The sequence below is a fragment of the Plasmodium chabaudi genome (assembly GCF_900002335.3).
Source record: "Plasmodium chabaudi chabaudi strain AS genome assembly, chromosome: 7".
Taxonomy (NCBI): domain Eukaryota; phylum Apicomplexa; class Aconoidasida; order Haemosporida; family Plasmodiidae; genus Plasmodium; species Plasmodium chabaudi.
In genome coordinates this window covers 608,118-629,348 of record NC_030107.2, presented here as the reverse complement: position 1 = coordinate 629,348, position 21,231 = coordinate 608,118, and the positions used below count along the sequence as shown (strand labels likewise).

General features: G+C 25.0%; 7 protein-coding genes across 7 annotated transcripts; 2 read left to right on the top strand and 5 right to left on the bottom strand.

The window, feature by feature from the left end:
• Positions 1–673: 673 nt before the first annotated feature.
• PCHAS_0716800 (RWD domain-containing protein, putative) lies at positions 674–2,001 on the bottom strand (the record flags this gene model as incomplete). The annotated part of the gene is made up of 5 exons (XM_016797679.1): positions 674–729; positions 826–982; positions 1,148–1,309; positions 1,486–1,595; positions 1,803–2,001. The coding sequence occupies 5 exons, from the start codon at positions 1,999–2,001 to the stop codon at positions 674–676; spliced, it is 684 nt and encodes a 227-aa protein (XP_016653609.1).
• Positions 2,002–4,175: 2,174 nt separating this feature from the next.
• Positions 4,176–5,268, bottom strand: PCHAS_0716700 (RNA-binding protein, putative; the record flags this gene model as incomplete). The annotated part of the gene is made up of 3 exons (XM_016797678.1): positions 4,176–4,532; positions 4,639–5,088; positions 5,209–5,268. 3 exons carry the CDS (start codon positions 5,266–5,268, stop codon positions 4,176–4,178), a joined length of 867 nt encoding a protein of 288 aa, XP_016653608.1.
• Positions 5,269–8,635: 3,367 nt separating this feature from the next.
• On the top strand, positions 8,636–12,637 carry PCHAS_0716600 (histone acetyltransferase GCN5, putative; the record flags this gene model as incomplete). Its single annotated transcript, XM_016797677.1, has 4 exons — positions 8,636–11,191; positions 11,320–11,734; positions 11,854–12,365; positions 12,476–12,637. The coding sequence occupies 4 exons, from the start codon at positions 8,636–8,638 to the stop codon at positions 12,635–12,637; spliced, it is 3,645 nt and encodes a 1,214-aa protein (XP_016653607.1).
• A 726-nt stretch (positions 12,638–13,363) lies between these two features.
• On the top strand, positions 13,364–15,333 carry PCHAS_0716500 (alpha/beta hydrolase, putative; the record flags this gene model as incomplete). Its single annotated transcript, XM_016797676.1, has 5 exons — positions 13,364–13,849; positions 13,948–14,540; positions 14,650–14,687; positions 14,793–15,080; positions 15,230–15,333. 5 exons carry the CDS (start codon positions 13,364–13,366, stop codon positions 15,331–15,333), a joined length of 1,509 nt encoding a protein of 502 aa, XP_016653606.1.
• A 441-nt stretch (positions 15,334–15,774) lies between these two features.
• On the bottom strand, positions 15,775–17,235 carry PCHAS_0716400 (inner membrane complex protein 1i, putative; the record flags this gene model as incomplete). Its single annotated transcript, XM_739537.2, has 1 exon — positions 15,775–17,235. One exon carries the CDS (start codon positions 17,233–17,235, stop codon positions 15,775–15,777), a length of 1,461 nt encoding a protein of 486 aa, XP_744630.2.
• A 1,125-nt stretch (positions 17,236–18,360) lies between these two features.
• On the bottom strand, positions 18,361–19,659 carry PCHAS_0716300 (lipoate-protein ligase B, putative; the record flags this gene model as incomplete). The annotated part of the gene is made up of 1 exon (XM_727967.2): positions 18,361–19,659. The coding sequence occupies one exon, from the start codon at positions 19,657–19,659 to the stop codon at positions 18,361–18,363; it is 1,299 nt and encodes a 432-aa protein (XP_733060.2).
• A 744-nt stretch (positions 19,660–20,403) lies between these two features.
• PCHAS_0716200 (mitochondrial import receptor subunit TOM7, putative) lies at positions 20,404–20,874 on the bottom strand (the record flags this gene model as incomplete). The annotated part of the gene is made up of 2 exons (XM_016797675.1): positions 20,404–20,556; positions 20,827–20,874. The coding sequence occupies 2 exons, from the start codon at positions 20,872–20,874 to the stop codon at positions 20,404–20,406; spliced, it is 201 nt and encodes a 66-aa protein (XP_016653605.1).
• Between the last annotated feature and the right edge of the window lie 357 nt (positions 20,875–21,231).

Here is a 21,231-nt window from a genome sequence, read left to right as displayed (position 1 = left end):
TGCATGCATATATAATACATATGTCACTGATCTATGCTTATTATATGTACATGAGTTTTATAGTAAAACTGTGACGAAACGCATAGCATGAAATATTCCATTTTATTTGCGTTTCGTGTACACATAATATATAATAATAGCTGTTAAAATTTTTGGGAATAATAAATTATGACATAATCTTAAGGATAAATAGTCGCTGCTATAATAGCATTTATATATAGGGTGTATGTATTTAGTACCATATATGTAGATAATTAAAAATGCATTTGTTTTAATTTCTTATTGGCCGCTTTAAAAATACTTATTTAAACAGCCTTATTTTTATTAAATTTTTTAAAATTATTTTAAGCATAGAAAGCAGTTGTGCCAAAAAATATATAATTAAATATATGCGTGAGTTTATGCATATAAGCATTAAGTAAAACAATTCAAAACACTATTACTATAAGGAATATAATCAACAAAAAAATACATTGCATATACATATGCATAAATATATGATAATAAAAAATAGGAAAACGAATAATTAAAAAATTAGGAAAAATAAGAATATTTACAATTAATGAAATTAATTTTTTTATAATAATAAAATGATATTTCCCATTATAGGAAAATATATGCCTGAATAAAAAAAAGTTAATTATTTTCTGTACTGTGCATATTATTTATATACTTAAATATTTAAATCGATGTCACAAAATAATTCTTCGTTACACCATTTTGCTTCACCTAAAAAGAAAAATACCATAAAAAAGAAAATACATAAGTTTTATAAAAACATAATAAATAATTAATATAGAATATATATGAAAATATTATTATAACCATCTTCAGAATCTGCCTCGGTTAAATCAAATTTGCCTTTCTCAAAAAGTTCTTTCCCTGTAGGGTTATCCGCATTATTCATATTTTTATTTTCGGGTAAATAGTCCTTATAAAACTCCTTTCTCCATGCATTGAATTCTTCTTCGGTTACTCTATACTGTATATGTATAAAAATATGAACGGCAATAATTTTTTTGCTTTTAATTATGTATGTTCATAATAAAATGTAACATTGTTAATATATTTTTTCCATTTTGGTTGTAATAATAGCTGTACATGCACACAGTCATTTATAAAAAAAAATATATATATTTTTTTTAACCTTTTCTTCACAAAGTTCCTTTACTTCCAAAACATTTTCGTTGACAATTTCATTTGTTGTTTCATCAATCTCTTTGTTTATATCAGTTTCATTCGACTTAAGTTGTCTCTCAAGCATTTCATCGTACATGGACTTTTCTTCTACCTCTTCCAAAATGTATGTCTGTAAAGAATATTTAAAAAAATTACACATTAATATATATTTTTATTCCATAATGGTACAAAAAGAATAAACGAAAATATGCACACACTATATGCATAGTGATATGGCTAATATTGGGTTGAACTGATTTACAAATTATGTATTGGTCATGCAATTATTGCAATATTTATATTTACCCTTATGTTTTCGACTATATTATAAATCATGCTATATCCCAAATTATTTTCAATGGTCTCTTTAATTTGTTGCTCTATATTAGCTTTTAAAGTCTCAGATACGTTTTTTCCTAATAAAAAAAGTAATAATATATATGGATATTTAACTAGAATAAAATTGTCTGCATAATATACAATGGTGTATGTATTAAAAAATCATAAGGGAATGAACATAAAACCAGCATACTTTGACATATACATTAATTTGTGAAAAAAATAGAATTAATGGATTGAAGGCAAGAATGTATGATTGGTAAACATTGATGTGGGTGTGTTACCATCGACGATTTTATATATAGGAGGTTCATTGGGATAGGTTTCGGTATATTCAAATTGTATGTAAAAGGATTGCTTTTTATTTTTATTGTCAATAAGTATTTTAAAGCTGTTATCATTAATATTAATAAATTCGTTAGTATACTCATATAGCAACGATAAACTTTCCTTTTCCGTTGCCTGCTCGCTTTTGTAATCCATGGTTAATAATATTTATATATATATATTTTTTTTTTTCAAAAAATTTGTCCTTAACATTATATAAAGATTATACCATGTATATTGTAACTTTTTTTTTATAAAATAAAAAGAGTTACGTAAATTCAGGATTGTGAATATTTATATAAGGTAAATAAAAAACAAAAAAAATATATGTATGCAAATTTCTAAGGGGAAAGGAAAAAAAAAGAACATTACGACAATATTTGCTACGGCACTTCGAAATGCTGCCCACAATTTTATTTATTATACATATTTTATGCATGTTTTATTATATTTTTCCTTTGATTTTCTCATTTGGTTGATATTTGACATATTTTTTCTTACATATTTACAAAATTAATATGTAATAGTTCTATCATATTTAATTAGAAAAAAATGTGTTTGTATAATGTTCCTCTGTAGAATTTAGTAGGTAAGCAAAGATCGAGGGTATTATAGGCAAACAAATATACATAATAAAAATACATGTACATGTCAGGTATTTTAATACAATAGCTATTGACAATAAAAAATGTTTAATTTGGTTGAAAAAAGGAAAAAAATTTTTTTTTTCATATACATTATATATTTACAAATGTAGTAATAGCCTATTAAATTGATAAAAAAAACTATTTGGAAAATAACATCAATAAAATAGTGGGTATATAGAGAATATTTGTATTTATGTGATTTTTAAAATATATACATTACAAAAATACAAACCTAATTAACAATAATTACTAACTGTGTGTATAGCCTTTGTTATTTGCCCTTTTTCTTTATAAACAGACATATGGAAATGTGGGGAAATCGGTTTTAAGTATTATGAACATGCATATTATCAATAATGTAACAACACATAGGTGCTATATTTTTTTATACAAAATTAAAAGAGAAGGATAGTATGGGCATTGTAAATGAAAAGTTACAAATACAACTGTAGAAAATGGGCTCAACAAAATTTGTATCAAATAAGCATGGACTACAAACTTATGGGTGAACAAAAAAATTCGAAATAATTTATTTGTATTTTTAATTTAGGTAAATTAAATATATATATTTTTTGTCTTATTTTGTTTGCCTTTTTTTGAAACATTTTATGAAATATGCTATGGGTAAACACACATAAGTTTACGTCATTAATCAATGTGTTGGTAGTGCCCATATACCAAAGCATCTTAAGTATTATTCCTTTGCTTATTAAAAATTAGCTACTTGTTTATAAGGTAATATTTAAGAGATATATTCTTTAATTTAAAGTTATTTCGTTTTGAAAAGTCGGAGAAATAAATGTATGTAGTATTAAGTCATGGAAAATGGTGTAAATAAATTTTGATATTTTATCAACATTAAAAGTGCTTTATTATTAAAAACATTTTTTATATATTTTTAAAATTAATTAAAAGAATGTTTAAAAATAAGACAATATAAATTCCAATATATTTACATAGGCAAACTTACCCATATTTATGTTACATGTATATCCAAGTATGCATATATATATTTGAAAAAAAAAAGATAAATGAAAATTTATATATTATACATATGACAACATGATGGAGTATAAAACAGTCGATTTTTCAAATTAATTGGAAACAAAAACAAATCGAAATCGCCTAATAATATAGTATATATAGAAGGTGAGATAGAGAAGAAACTTAAAAATAGTATATCCATATATACATGCATATATATATGTTGACATATGTAATAGATATTCCTTGATCGGTGTGCACACAAAAATAAAAGCAAAGGAACATCACAGTCGTATTACATGTACATACATACATATATAGATGTGTACCTGCTAGGTGTATGGATAAAATTCGTATTAATTATATTAATATTTTTATGTATAATTTATTTTCTTATTATGACAAATGTTTCTGCTGAACATGGTTAATTTATATAATATAAAAATAATAATGATATGAATATGCGCATACAGAAATTTTACCATATTAAAGAAAAGGGTATGATAATACATACCAATATATGAATATATACATATGTATGCTTGAAAAAAAGTCGTTTAAAACGAAAAGTATAAAATATAATTAAAGGTATATAATAAAAACAAGGGATTTAATATTTATGAAAATATGCAATATTATTTATATAAAAATGATTATGTGCATGTTACATATAAATAATGAAATAAAAAGAAATATTATTTATCTACTTAACGAATAAGTATTATATCTCATTTGATTTGGAGAATCCATACCTCCATACATTAAATGTGTCATATATGGTTGTGGATGGTTTCCCATTATAGGTTGTTGAACTGTATATGGTTGTGCAGGTGTTAATTGTGGTTGTGCTGGTGAATTTAGTTGAATATAATGTTCTTCACCTTTTTTTAATTGTACTTTCAAATGTTTGCCTGATACATAAAATCCATGCATACCTTTTATAGCATTTAATGCTGATTCAGGATTATTGAAACTAACAAATCCGTATCCTTTATTTCTTCCGTTCGCGTCTCTCTGTATTCTCGCGCTTACTACGTACCCAAAGTGTTGAAAGTGCTGCGCCAAAAAAATATGGGGGTGGAATGTTTCAACATGTTTGAAGTTGCAAAGTTTGTAAAATGTTCGACGTTTTAAGATTTAAAAATTTTTGGGCATGGCTTACCTGATAGAGCTCCATGTCGGTCCAGTGGGATGGCAAGTGAAATACAAAAACATTAGCCCCAGGAGGACCAAAAGAAGCAACAGTATTTTTTGCGGGGTAATTGACTGGCGTTATTTCTTTTGGCTTTTCCCATTGAGAATGACCAGTTACCGAATTGTAATAATATGGATGGCCATCTGACGTTACATGTTTTTGCCATATATTTTTATTAATAGAATTAACTTGCATATCATTTGTATTATTATGTTTATAACTTGCAAAACGTACATCTAGTGGTCTCTGGCTATTTGGAAATATGCATTTGTAATCTAAAGATTCGATTGCTTTATATGCTTCGGATCTTTGTTCGTATGTAATAAATGCCCAGCCTCTTGGGCTTTGAGCAGTAGCTGGGACATAATATACTTGCACTACATTTCCATACTTTGCCACTTCTGTTTTTAGTTCCTCCTATAAATTGGATATAAACGAAAGGTGAATATGTAGAAGCAGTGGAAAAAGCAATATTCATTTATATATACATTACATCCATTCTATGCAAAGCTCATTTTATTTATCAAATGAAATTACCTCGGTAACGTCTTTGGGAATACTTCCTATAAATATTTTAGAAGAATTCGCTATTGACATTTTTCTTTGTGCACTTTTAATATATTTTTAGATATATTTTAAGGTTAAACTGTGTATGTAAATATATATATATTTCTATATATTATATATATATATATATTTACATATACCGTTTCGCCTCGTTTTAATTATATATAATAGCCATCAAACAAAAAGCGATACTTCACATTTAAGCATAAGCTTTTATGAAGATCTGTGTTAGATATATGTACGTTAGGCATATATATACGTGCAAATGTGTCTTAAATTTCAAATTATATATAATATTTTTAAAGAGAAATAAAAATAAAAAAATTATATGTTGATAAAAAAAAAAAATACAAAACATACAAAAGGATAAACAAATATTCGTAAATCCAGTTTATATTTTTATGAGGATTATTTTTGTTTTTTTTTTATAATTTTTAAATAAATATATATAGTTTGGGTGTTACTTGGAATTATGTTTCATTTTATATTTATATATATTATAATATCATAAGCTTAGCCTGTTTCCTAAATATATATATATCATCGGCAAGTCTTTTGCCCTTGAGTAATATATTTAATTTTAATTTATACGATTATATATTTTTGTATTTCTTTTATATTTCATATATTTCGCAAATTGGGTATTTTATGTATATATTTTTTTTGGCTTTTGTTTTTGTATTTATTTTACTAATTGATATTTTATATATATTATTATTTTTTTTTATAAATATATAAATAAAAATGCGTTAAAAAAATATTCTCTAATTTATCCTCTTGCTTACAATCTGCTTGTTCAATTTTTTTTTCTCGTAATTATTAGATGAAAATTATTGCTTGTTATATTATTTTTTTGTTTTGCCAACTCATGCGCCGCCTATGTATTTGTATTTATAAAATTTATAATCTTTAACCGTTTGTATATTTTTACAATTAAAAATTATATAATAATGCATTATAAAACATGCAGATGATTAACACTTTATATTAGTATACCATTTTATACAATTTTTTATTTTTTTATTATCAATAATTATTTATATATTATATCTTTTTCTTTTTATTCTTTTAATCTAGAGGATGTTATATAGACGTATACGATTTTTTTTTTTGTGACAAAATAATAATAGTATATAAAAAAAAATAATATAAAATACTGTAATAAATAAATTGGTAATATAAAAAATGGGTAGTTAAATTAACTAATAAAACAAACTAAATTAAAAACAAAAAAAAAATAAATAACTGATTGTACCTTTGGTAATTTTTATAGTAGTATACATATCGTATGAAAATTGTTAAATAGTTTAATAAATATTTGTTTTTTTAGTAACACTATAATAATATTAATATAAAATATATTTATCATATTATGTGTATGTTATACAAAATATATAGGCCCAACATATGTATACATACGTATGTACATGTATATTATATATCTTAATTATATACTAACGATGCAAATATAAATTTATTTCTTCATCCATGTTTAGTCGTAGAGTAGTAGTCGTAGTTGCATGGGGTTTCAAATTTTTATTTATTTTTTATTTAAAATTGGATTGCACAAGCGAAATATAGAAACCTTATTCATATTTAAAATAATATTTTTTTTTCATATCATAGTGTGCAATCCAAAAAAACATATTTATGTGTACGTTGTACATACAATGCATTGTAGCATGTGCAATGCCGAACATGCTTACAAGCGTTTACAATCATTACAAGCGTTTACAATCATTTTTAAATAGTAAATAAGTGAACATATGACTACACAATTTATGTTACCCCTTTTGTACATTACATGCATTGAATGTTATAATTTTTCATTTGGCATATCTTGATAAATATAAAATTGCATATTTACAAAAATGTTTATATGTTAAATATAGAACCTCTTCTCAATGTTTTTATGTCGATTTTACTTTTTTAATGCATATACAAAAAAATGAAAGAATAATATGGATGTAATATTTATATAAGTTTATGTAAAATAGGGATGTTTTATTGTTTGTTCTATGAGTGCCCTTCTCTTAATTTTGGTCTGCCTGAACAGGGCATGTCGAAAAGGTTTAGCTTAAGCAGGCTTAGCTTAAACAGGTTTAGCTTAACGATTTTCAAATGGGGGCCCTCAAAAGACATGGGATTACCCAAATTAATTGTCACCCCCCAAAGAAATAAAAAATAAAAATATGAACAAATGGTTTATGCATGAAAATGTATTCAGGCGAATTCGCTTGGATATGTCGATCTATCAGTTACTCGCTATTTTACTACTACATCGTTGTGCAATTTGTTCACTACATTTTAGTTGTATAAACATATGCATGGAAAGGTTTTCTCACATATTTGTCCCCCGTATTATATACATAATTCACCACCTTAAGAATGAAAGAAATTAGATTATGGGAATAGTACGTATTGATACATGAAAATGTGTGATCACCGATTTGTGTAGCTTTTCATTAAGTAGTTATAAGACGAAATCGTAAAGATGGATTTATAACAATCGTTGTAGTGATCGATATAATACATATGTAGTATGATCGAACATGTACAGTGTTTGCTCATTTGGTTGTTCATTTAAAAGGTTGGCGAAACATTTTAAAGAAAGTATATATGCATCGAATACAATCACACCTTTTCAATGGTTAGCATTTTTTTACTAGTAAAATTTTGGTTGGATACATAAATAAAATATGAAATATATAAAATGTGGCAAAATAAGAGGACTAAGCTTAATATAAGCATATAATAATAACAGAAAATAAATAAAGGAAATATATTTAGTTTGTTTTAAAACGATATTTTAAACTGGCGTTTTAAACTGGCGTTTTAAACTGGCGTTTTAAATTGGCATTTTAAAGCGCTAGGAAAGAAAAAATAAAATTTTCCATTTATAAATTATAAAAATAAAATATGAAAATAATTATTTTAACTTGTTTTATAAGATAAATATATATTTCTTTAAAATTTAGTTATATATTTTGGCAAAATAGTATTTAAAAAAATATTTAAATGTATATATGGCATGTATATATGACTGTATATATGACATATTATATGCATGGCTTTTTCCCCATGTTTACGAAATAAGTTTTATTAAAGTTTTCATATTTGCCAACAAAATTGATATATATTTTTCACTTTTTACGAAATATTTGTTAAGGTTGTTTTTATAAAGAAGGAAAAAATAATAAATGGAAACTTGATGGATGTAAATTTTTAAAAAATATGTTTGTTATATATATTTTTTTGAAATAAAAATTTAAAAAAAAAAAAATAATTTTCATCGTATTATATAAATTTGGGACTTCCCAAATACAAAAATATCATACTATTTTACTTTTATTTTTGTTTATTTCATTATGAAAAAATATAACGGACGAAAACAAAAATGGAATGTATTGTAGCCAGTGAAAACAGTAGGTTTTCCCCTTATCATAGTCTTTTAACAAGTGGAAATATTTACAATTATTTAGATTCGTTACAAATTATTGGAAATATTCATAATAAATATACAGAAATAAATGATATAGTTGATAAGGTATATAAAGAGAGAACAGACTTGTTGAGTTGTGTTAAAAATGTGAAACACAATGATGCGAACTTTGAAAAATTTCAAATAAATTCGATTACACAAAATGTACAGCTATTGCTGAGATATAGTAACGCAATCCGGATGTGTAGCAGTGTTGATAATGGGAATGGAGGTAGTGAAAACGGTGAGAATGGAAATGAAGGGAGTAGAAATGATGAGAATGGAAACGAAGGAAGTGGAAATGAAGGATGTGGAAGTGCTGGAAGTGGTGGTGGAGAAAATGGAAATGGAGGGGATGATGGAAATGAAGGTGATGGATGGGAAGATAAAAAAAGATGTGGGAATGATGATGAAGAGGATGAACAAAAAAATAAAAATGAAAAATCGAGAAATGGAAATAATAATGAAGACGAAGAAAATGGTCATACAAATGGTGAAATAAATTACAATGTAAATGGAATGAATAATTTATCAAAACAAATGTATGATGAAAAAATGAAAAATAAAATAGATATGAATATAAAACATGATAATATAATTGGAAATATGCCGAATAATATGATTGGAAATTTAGATGGAAATAATATGAAATATGATGCATTTCAAGGAAATGACAAAATGATGATAAACGGAAATTATATTAATAATAATATGAACCATCCTTTTAATATAAATAAAAATTTGATGATGAATCAAAAAAATATGAATTTAAATACAGCAGGAAAAACATATAGAGGAAATAAAATAAACGAACCAGGTAAAACACCAAATGGAATGATGGTTAAAGAGAATGAAGAAGAATATAGAAATGATAATATGAATAATACTGGAATAGTCAATGATGGAAAAAAAGATTTTATAAAACCAGATGGAATGGATATAAACAATATGAACAACATGGGGAATAATCCAAATGTTTATAATCAAATGATGGCTGGACATATAAATCGTATAAATAATAACAATCTTCTAATAATGAAAAATATGAATAATTTTAATCCTATGAATTTCCCTATGAATTCCCATAATTTTAATATGATGCCACCATATAATAATATAGGAAGTATAATAAATAACAGCATGCCCAACATGCCCAATATGCCCAATAGCTTTATGATAAATGCCCAAATGAATGGAGTTAGTAACAATTTAAATGATATAAATATTGGAAACCCTTCTAGTGCTATCCTTGGTATTTTAGGCAACCCATCTTATAATAATAGTGGGATCCCAAATAATGTCGATCCAAACTTAAGTAAAAAAAGTTTTTCAATTTCTATTGATAAAGAGAAAGGTAATAAGGATAGTGGAAATAAAGGTGGGAACAATAATGAAACGAATGAAAATGGAAAAAAAAATAATATTAAAAATTCAAGTAATAAGAATATAAATAATGTTGAAGGAGGAAATAGTAAGAATAGTATAAAAAATATACGTATTGAAAATTTAAAATTTAATGATAATATAGATTTAAAAAATGTTGATGGAATTGATTTAAGTCCATATTTTGTAAATGGAAAATATTGTTCTAAATTATCGAATGATGATAAAATATATAATATAATTTATTATATTGTTAATAATTCATTACATGAATATTTAACTGATTTTTATAATACTGAAGATTTAGGATATAAAGAAAAAGATGAAATAGAAGAAGACGAAAATGTTCAAAGCGTTTTAAAAAATGGAATTGCTGAGGGTAGAGAAATAACTTCATTGACCCCAGATAAAAATGGAAAAGAAGAACAGGATGGATTAGTTGGAAGTCCTGAACAAATTAACGAAGCTGAGGAGAGTAATAAAAATAAAAGAAATGCCGATGAGATTGATGGGAAGGGAAGTGATAAAGAGGATGAAGATGATGATAGTATGATACGAAAAAAAAAAAAAATAAAAATTGAAAATGAAAATAGTGGAATAGATTCAGTTTCGAAAGATACCCAAATGGATGATGATGAAAAAAAAGATGGTAATATGGCAAGTACAGGCAAATGCATGAATAATTTGAAACAAGAAATGAAAGATAATGAAAATAATTATATATTAAATGAAATAACAAAAAGTATTTGCTCTATAATAAATTTACAACAACTAATGCCTGTAAATACAAGATTAAATAATCCTGGTTTAATTTATGATCCGAATTATGAAACCATATATTCAAAATGGAAATCCTTTTTAAAGAAAGAACAATCAAGTGGAAATGTTATAAGTAAATGTTTTTCACGAGATTTTTTACATACTGCTTTATTATGTAATTATGATAGTATAATTGAAGATTTGAAAAAAACAGCAGTGAAAAAAAAAATAAAATATTTCTTTCTTCACCTTTGTTTGGAATCTGATCTTCCTATCAACGTTGCATTGATGCTCTTTTTGAATGCGACGAAGCAGAGCGACAAGTTGCAGGTACGTCTTTCGCCAGCTTGGCTTTGCACATTTCACTTTGTATTGCATAATTACGCGTGCATGTATGTATGTATATGTATGTATATATTTTTTTTACGATTTTTTTTACAATTTTTTTTCTTAAACAGTCCCTACTTCCTTCCGAAACTGGGTTGGGATATCTGCATCGAGACGCAGGAGGAGCGAAAGAAGAGAACATGGGAATCATCACCTTTGAGTGCATAACAAATGATAGAGAACCAGATCACTTAATTAAATTAATAACATTAAAAAATATATTTTCAAGGCAATTACCTAAAATGCCTAGAGAATATATTGTCAGACTTGTATTTGATAGAAATCATTATACATTTTGTTTATTAAAAAAAAATACAGTAATTGGTGGTGTCTGTTTTAGACCTTATTTCGAACAAAAATTTGCTGAAATTGCATTTTTAGCAGTTACATCAACAGAGCAAGTAAAAGGATATGGTACTCGTCTTATGAACCATTTAAAAGAGCATGTAAAAAAATTTGGAATTGAATATTTTCTAACTTATGCAGGTAAATAGTATTACATTTCTTTTTTCACTTTATTATGTTCATGACCTTGTGTAGGCTTATTTTTATTTACATTAACTGACTTAACAATGAATGCACTTGTTGATGTTCTTCCTTTTCAGATAACTTTGCTATAGGATATTTTAGAAAACAAGGATTTTCACAAAAGATTTCGATGCCAAAAGAAAGATGGTTTGGATATATAAAAGATTATGATGGAGGTACATTAATGGAATGTTATATTTTCCCAAATATAAATTATTTAAGATTATCTGAAATGTTATATGAACAAAAAAAAACAGTCAAAAAAGCTATACATTTTATAAAACCTCAAATTATATTTAAAGGATTAAATTATTTTACTGAAAATAAAGGAGGAAATTTACATCCTAGTAATATACCAGGCTTATTAGAAATCGGATGGAAAAAAGAATATAAAGATATGGCAGCAAAAAAAACACAACATAAAGAAGTTCAACTAAAAGATCAAATTATAAATGTTCTTGATTATTTGGAAAAACAACAATCTGCTTGGCCATTTTTAAAACCTGTTAGTCTTTCTGAAGCCCCAGATTATTATGACATTATCAAAGAGCCTACTGATATATTGACGATGCGAAGGAAGGCCCGTCACGTAAGTTTGCGCCTCGAGCGGTCACTTCATATTTCACACATGCACTTTGCATATGCACCTTGCATATACACTTTACATATGCACTTCTAACTTTCTTTCTGTATTTGCAGGGCGAGTATAAAACGAAGGAAGACTTTGGTATTGAGCTGAAGAGGATGTTTGATAACTGTCGATTGTACAACGCTCCGACGACGATATACTTTAAATATGCTAATGAATTACAAGCCTTAATCTGGCCTAAATACGAAGAAATTAGCGAAATGGCAAAGTAACACTTGTTCATATATTCATTTACATATGTGGATATACCTGTTTGACATTTTTTGAAATAAACAAAACAGAGGATATTCATATGTAGATATAAATATGGAGCATCATCCCAAGCTGCTTTATTTTTCCATCTTTTTTTATTTCATTTTTTTTTGTTGTCATTTTAATTTCATTTTCATTATTAACTCCGGCCAACTTCAAACTTAATTGATACATCTTTTTATTTAAAAATAAAATAATATTTTTATTAAATTTTTTATTTATTATGCCTATACATTTTACGGGCATATTTATCATTCGGTATGTCTTTTTTTTTAAATAATAATATTGTATTTATTTACAAAAGGGAAAGTAGATAATCATATGGACTCATAAATATGTGCATATATTTTATTCCATAAATATGGATATTAATTATTTTTGAAAAAAAATAAAAATTAATAGGAGTATATAAAATGCAAAACTTTTTTTTTGAGTATAAATAAGAAAATAAAATATGAATAAAATTATTGAACTTGAAAAATATAATAGACGATATAATATGTGGACAATCCGGAATAAGATGAATATTTCTATAAAAATCGAAAAATAAAACAGAAACTTTCTTTTGCAAGTTTGCAACGTGCAATTTGACTTTCGTTTATATAGCTACATTTATTTAAAAAAGAATTTACGGAATACTGATAATACTTTTTCTAAGTTAACAAAATTTTGAATGGATTGGGGACATGTTTCACTTATACGAATTGCTTATGTTTTTTTTAAGACATCCAAGAGATAAATATGATGAAGCATTTTTAGGTCCGATATTTTTGCATTTTTATGATAAAAACTATTATAGAAGAGATATAATAATAAAAAATAGACGAGGGGAAAAATTAAGATGCTGTTTTTTTACACCATTTAATTATAGTGAAAATACTCCTTGTGTTATATACACACATTCTACTAGTAGTTGTCAATTAGAAGTTTTAGATATATTGCATATTCTTTTAGTTTGTGAATGCTCGATTTTTTCATTTGATTGTGCAGGTTGTGGATTATCAGATGGATATTATTCAACGAAAGGTTGGAATGAAACTCAAGATTTATACTTAATTTTAAACCATTTAAGAAATGTAGAAAAAATTAAAAATTTCATTCTTTGGGGGAAGCATTCTGGAGCAGCCAGTTCCATAATAACGGCCGCTCTGGATCGAAATATAAAGATGCTGGTAATAAGAAAACATAAGAAAATATGAGAAAATTTATTTTTTATAATACATTATTTTGCCTATTCATGCTTTGTTTACTTTCTTTTTCAACTCGCCAGATTTTGGAATCCCCTTTTGTGTCCCTAATCGAATTGTACAAAACCACCTTTAACTTGTGTGCAAAAAAAAAGAAAGAAATAATTTTCAAAAATATTTGTTTATATTTCACAAGAAGAAAAATAAAAAGAAAATTTAATTACGATATAAATAATGTATGTCCAGTATTTTTTATTGAAGACATAACAATTCCAACGATTTACATAATCTCTAAAAGTGATAGTATTGTCCACCCTGCTCATTCATTATATTTAGCGCATAAACAAAAAAAAGCGAAAAAAATAATTTATATAGCTGAAAAAGGAACACAACCACATGAAGCTTATACATATGATAGTAAATTAATTATAGCTATGAAATCTATTTTATATAGTCACAATTTTGAAAATGATATAAAGGATAAAATATTTGATCTATCTACATATTATAAATTATTTACATTTTTAAGAGAAAAATATGCATATGAATTTGATTATATTGATAAATTAATAACTAAAAAAATTAATCAAAAAAATAAAATAATTGATAAAGTAAAAAAGTTTGTTTGCTTTAAGTATCAATCAAAGATTTCGCTTAGTTCGTCTACCTGTTTAAAGTACGTTCAACGTGTAAAACTATGAGCATTCATCATGGCTATATCTGCATAAGTATGTTTTAATTTATTTATTTCCTTATTGATTAATTTGTTTTTTTTAACTATATAGCCAATCCACTGTGGATTCTTTGCGCACCTCAAAAGTCTGTAAGTCCATCGACCCAAATATAGACAGAAATGATACTACACAGTTATTTGTTACGAAAAATGGGCATGCATTTATTATTTTTTTATTTTCACTTTCCATTGCAGACGAAAATGAATATACGTTTCAGACCGAAGAAAACAACAATGATTTCCTACAAGAATGTGATCAAATTAATGATTCAGGATTTTCTAACGATTACCAAGATGTATTTTCAGATGAAGATAATATGTTAGATAATCCACCTGAAAATAAACATATAGACAAAGATTGTAATATAGAAAAATTCAACAGATTAAATGAAGCTAATAAAAAATTTGAAGAAATCCAAGGAACCACCGAAAGACCCTCCAAACTGTTGCATATGCAAAGCTCCCGAAGTTCTTTAAAATCAAGTATAACAAAAGAAAAAAATATAATTACATAATGATCTATATAAATAAACAAATTGAAAAATATAAAACCATTTCAAGAGCATCATGCATATTTTTTTTCGTCATGATGCAAAATATTCACAATTTTTTATTCTTTACATTATTTTTAGATAAAAAGACTTATAAAAAGTCTCTAACATGGAATAGCAACTTGCAAAGTTCTATTACATATTTCAAGGAAGATTGCCCATTAAGCCTCCAAAAAAATGAATAGTCATGTTTCCCTTCCTATAGTACATAACATTATCATAAGACAAAAGTATATACATCAAAAAGTAGACATGATTAATCATTTTTTATAATACATTTTGTAGTTTTTTAATCTATATATTTATTCTTTGATCTGATTTATTAGTCTTATTTTTTTTTATTAAGTTATGCTATTTTGAGATTTATTCATAGCATATTTACACACATACAACTACATCTTTTTGTTTTATATATAATTTTTTAATTTTTTATAATCTATATAATATGTATAACATTTTTATTTAAATTTTGTTTGTGATTCGAATAAAAAAGTACCAAAAAAAAACACATAGAAAAAAATATTAAGGTTATCAAACGAAAACAAAGACATTATTTAAGCATGGTAAAACAAATACATATTCCATATGCATACATTCATATAGTTATTTATTTATTAAACATATGATTATTCGCCACCACAACATTTATTCATTATATTGCAAAATCTAGATTTGAATTTTCTTGGCTTTGGGGAATATTCTAGAATGGTTGCTGGACGTATAGATACAAATGCTTGGCCATTACTATTAGCATAATAAGGAGTAAAATTTTTTTTATCTACACCAGATTGGCTAGTATTATTGCAAACTTTCTGTGATACAGAATAATTTTCGCAAGAAATATTCATATTTGATGGAATGTGTACTTTTTGTTGATCTATTTCAATGTAATTCTTTAAATTTTCATGATATTGCTGTGACATGTTTTCATTTGCATATGCTGGTATATTTCTTCTTGAGCCAGTGAATGATTCTTGAACATACTGATTATTTATTAAATCATTCATGTTTCTCTCAGAATATCTATTATCCATATTATTATAGTTAATATATTGATTATTTTTTATTAAATGATTTAAAGAGGGAACATAGTTATTGCTGTTATTATTGTGAGAAATATTTGTATAAGCTTGCTCACCGGATTCATGAGATACCTCTTGACTTATAGGTAAGTGTATACTAAGATGAGATATGTTTTGATTTCTACGATTTTCATTTACATCATAATAATTTTCATTTAAATTATTTACATTATTCATCATATTGGAGGTATTTTCTGGAATTTCATTATAATGAGCATCTTCATTTGTTTCATCGTTATACATGGTTTCATTTTTGTGCTCAATTGTTACTTTATAAGAACCTTCGCTAGATGGTGCCTTACTGATAGAACGATTGCTTCCATCTTCTCTTTTTATATTTTCCTTTTCGTAATTGGACATTTCCATTTGCTCATTAATAGCAACTGGTTCTTCAATTGAATCTACGTTTCTGTATGTTTCCTTGTTGTAAATATCTGTATCTTCTTTTGTTATACCTACTACGGAAGTTTTATTTTCTTCTACTGATTTATTTGACGAAACTTCATTTCTCATAGTATTTTCATTTTTTGGCATATTGCAAATTTCTGGAAATTGAATCATATCAGTTAAAACCTCTTTTTCAATTTTATTAACTTTAAGAACTGGTATAACATGTTCGATTATTATTGGAACTTTTTTTTCTATTATATTTTCTTTATGGATATATACTGGTATCTCTACAATTTTATTTCTGTATTCGATTTTTGGGATATGGATAATTTTTTCTTTTTCTATTAATTTAGGCTCATACTTTATTTTATCTAAATATATATGCTTGGGTATTTGCTTTGTTTTATATGTAATTATTGGTTTTATAACATCAACATATTTATTTACATATTTGACTTCCTCTCTTTCTATGAGTTTTTCTACATACTTAGTTACAGGTACTTTAACGACTTTTTCTTGGCGTATTGGCTTGAGAATTTTGTTCCCGAGATTTTTCGAATGTTCAAACGTGTATGGCACGTTAGAAGGAGTTGCGTTTTCCATTTGAGGTGTCATTTTTTAGACAATTTTTTTTTAGTAAATAAAGATATAATAATTTAGTACAATTATACCAGTTATAATATTGGTTAAAATAAAAAAAACAACATATAGTAAAACAAATAAAATGGTGATATAAAATCACTGAAAACGTAAAATTTATATATATATTTTTTTTATAGACACAAATAAAGTTGTATAAATATATGTTTATAATATGTACTTTTGGCTGGAGGGTGTAGTATTTTAAACAATATAAAAATATATTTACATAAATTATTAATAAATTAAATATTTAAAAAATGGAATAAGTTGGAAAAATTAATTTAAAATAAGACAACAAATAAATAATAATATTAACACAAAATATTGGAAATAAATGTGTGACGATACAATATTTTTCCTATAAATATTAAAAGAAGGATAAAATAAATAAATTAATAAATAAGCCAAATAAATAATACAACATATTATAATAAATTCATAATTAAAAATAAAAATTGAGTAAATATCGCTTGTATATATTAAAAAAAAATAATATATGTATATATACACATATTTGAAAAAAATATTATATTATTGATGTTGTTGGCTTGTTAAAAAAAAAAAAAACGCACACAAAGTTAGCTACCTAAAAGATTATAATACTTAATAGGTCTTTTATTATATGGTCATGGAATGTCTTAATTTTATTTAGGTATAATAAATTATGAATATAGCTGTGAAATACAAATATATGCCTGAACAATTCATACAAAATTTGAATTTTACATACACCTTATAAAGCTTTTTAGCTAGAAAAAAAATAATTATTACATGTGCATACTAAATATGCTTATATTTTTATTTCAGTAATTAACCATGGTCGGTCATAAATTATGAACTATATTTTAAGTTAAAGGGGTTATAATGTGTGCATATATATTTATGCAATTTTTTTGAATAGCTATAGTAATATTATGAAGTAATAATTAATCAAAATATGCATCCATGAAAATTAATTAAAGGATAAATCATTGAAAATGAGTTAAATGGTTATATATATATTGTATTTAATCAGCTGTCTTAAAAAATAGCTGTTCTAAAAATTCATATTTTTGCTTAATACATTTTTTAAAAAATGGAAAGACTAAAAATATTAGATTAAGCAAATATATCTTCGATATTATTGGTTATTTTTACTTTGGCGTTAAAATTTTTTTTTAGTGACTGTATACAGTTAGCTGTCAATTCATTTAGCAATGAATTATGTATAGCTATTTGACTTTTTCCAATGTTCCTCTTTTCGATTATTTTGTCTATTTCTTGTAGTGAAATATAATTGCTATGATCCATACCACATGATAATAAATATTTCAAAAAATTTTTATTAACATTAAAATTTAATGACATACCATGCATAGATATATATTTTCTAATTTTAAGACCAATTGATATAAGTTTTTTTTCATTATAAAAAACGCCAATTGAATCATCTTTTGTGTGTGTTTTGATTGAAAATTTGTTCATAATATCCATACCAACTTTTTGGAAATTCATTATTGTTTTATGTAGATCAAATAAGTGTTCTACATGTACTGAAGGATTAGGATTAATCTCATTGACTAATGGATAATCATTGTTGTTGTGTGTTGTATATTTGTTGTCTGAGTTATTATAATTTTCTTTATCAAGGTTAATATATCTTTCAGCATAATTAGAAGGATAATTTTTTAAATTAAATATAAAATACAAAACTAATTGTCCTGGTCCATGAAATGTTGCTTTACCACCTCTGTTGATACGATATATAGGTATTTTATTTTGATCATTTATATATTTTTCAAAACTTTGAAAATAATCTTTTTTTTCATCATAGTTTTCCGATTTATCTATTTCATCTTTAATACTTTTATATTTGTTAATAAAATTTTGAATTGTATATAAATAAGAATTTTTATATATATCCCCCAAATCTTCAATATAATAATTTGCTTCATTTAAAAGTATGTCTTTTGGATTTGCGGAACTTCCTAATGTATAGCATGGGGGATGTTGAAGTATAAAACAAAAATCATATTTTTCAAGTTTATTTTTAAAATTTTTAAATTTGTCTAATTCGGATGCATTTAAACTGTTTTCATGTTGTAACATAATTTTGGATTGATGTAAAAAGTTTTGTAATTCGAAGGCAAGATTATAATTTATAAGTTTTCTACTAAAATCAAAAATAAATATTTCATTATTCAAATGTGCTTGTGTTTTTTTGTATTTTTTAATATTTGTTCTGTTAACAATTCCTATGTACATTTGTTTGTGCGTTTTTCTGTTCGCTTTCATTTTTAGTCCTTTAGGTTTACACCCCGTTATTTTCAAGTTACTTTTTCCATTTTTTATTTTGTCTGTATTGCAAAGTAGCAATATGTGTAGAGACAATTGGGCGATAAGCAATCTTTTTATCATTTAATCTAAATAACATGTATAGTTAAAATAAGCAAAATGGTGGGGATGTTTAATTGTTTTATGAATATATGGTGCATTTTCTTATATGTACATGCTTTATATATGTTATATTTATGCACATATAACTTAAAAATATCCATTAGCTTTAAAGGTGCTTTTCACATTTCTCATAATTCGCATAAGCATACATATTTTTTCTTATGGCTATAACAAATAATAACAATTTACCTTTCGATATTTCTAAAGTTGCAAATTATTAAAAATGTTGTATGTATATTTTTCGAATTTGTTGAAACTGCTAAATTTTTGAAATTACTTTTCATAATGTGATAAAAAAAAATCGGTCAGCCGGACTTTTCTCTCTATATTATTAAGAGAGAATGTTGCATTTGAATTTCGCATTTTTCATTTTTTTTTTATTCAAAAATATTTAATATAAAATTTAAAATTAATAAGAAGGTTTCTTTAATTATGTAATTAAAAAATTGTGTTAAAAGTTGGAGATACAAACAAAAAAATTATTAGCATTAATTGGTGTTATGAATTTAATTTAAAATATGAGCATACACAAAAAAATACAAAACGAATAACATATAATACAGCTTGTTATTTTCAAATAGTTGCATAATATAATATGCTTGAGCAAATACTTTTTAATATATCCACATTATGCATATACATATGTGTGTGTAAAGCCTGCTAGTTATATAGGCCCAAAGGATGGTTGGAAAAATCGTTCATAGTTTATCCTATTAATATTTTTGGTATGAATTTAAAAGGATTGGCTGTAAATTCATTGTTGTGATAAAGCCCGTATCCAAATATCAGCGGGGTGAAGCCATAGCACAAGAATGGCCTTATGATATAATCGCAAATCTTAACTGCCACAAAATATGTCTGATATAGAAATGAAAAGTATAAAAAATGAAAACAGCTTAAATAATAAATGAAATGAATATATACATGGTTATAAACTATTTAAAGAGGAATGTAACAAATGCGCAAAGAAAATTGAATATGCAAATATATATTCATATATAGCCATATGCATTACATAGTACTTAAGGATGTATAAATTGACAAAGAATATGTATATTAAATATGCACATATTTATTGTAAATTATTTAAAATACGAAGTGTAAACTTGTTGCATATGGATAACTTACCATGTCATTAAACCTTTTGGCAAGGGTGCCACTTCTTTTCCCCTTCATGTTTGTAATTTATTAAAAGAAAGCTAGAAATTTTATGTTTGGCTATAATAATAATTTATGGGCATTCCTCTTATGGTAAGCCTATGTGTTTATTTTTTCCAAACGGTAAAATAAAAATAATAAAATGAAAAAATAATAAATAAAAAATAGTGAATATTATCAATATTAAAATATTGATGAATTTCTTCCTTTTGTATTTTTGCAAAATTGGGAATGGCATATAAAAATAAATAGAACTTTGGTTTTTAGCTCGTTTTACAAACAAGTTCTATCCATATATATTAAATTTAAAGCAAAGTAAAAAAAAGTGCTTTTATATTATTTTTTAAATATTTTTGTAAGGAAATATTAATTTTT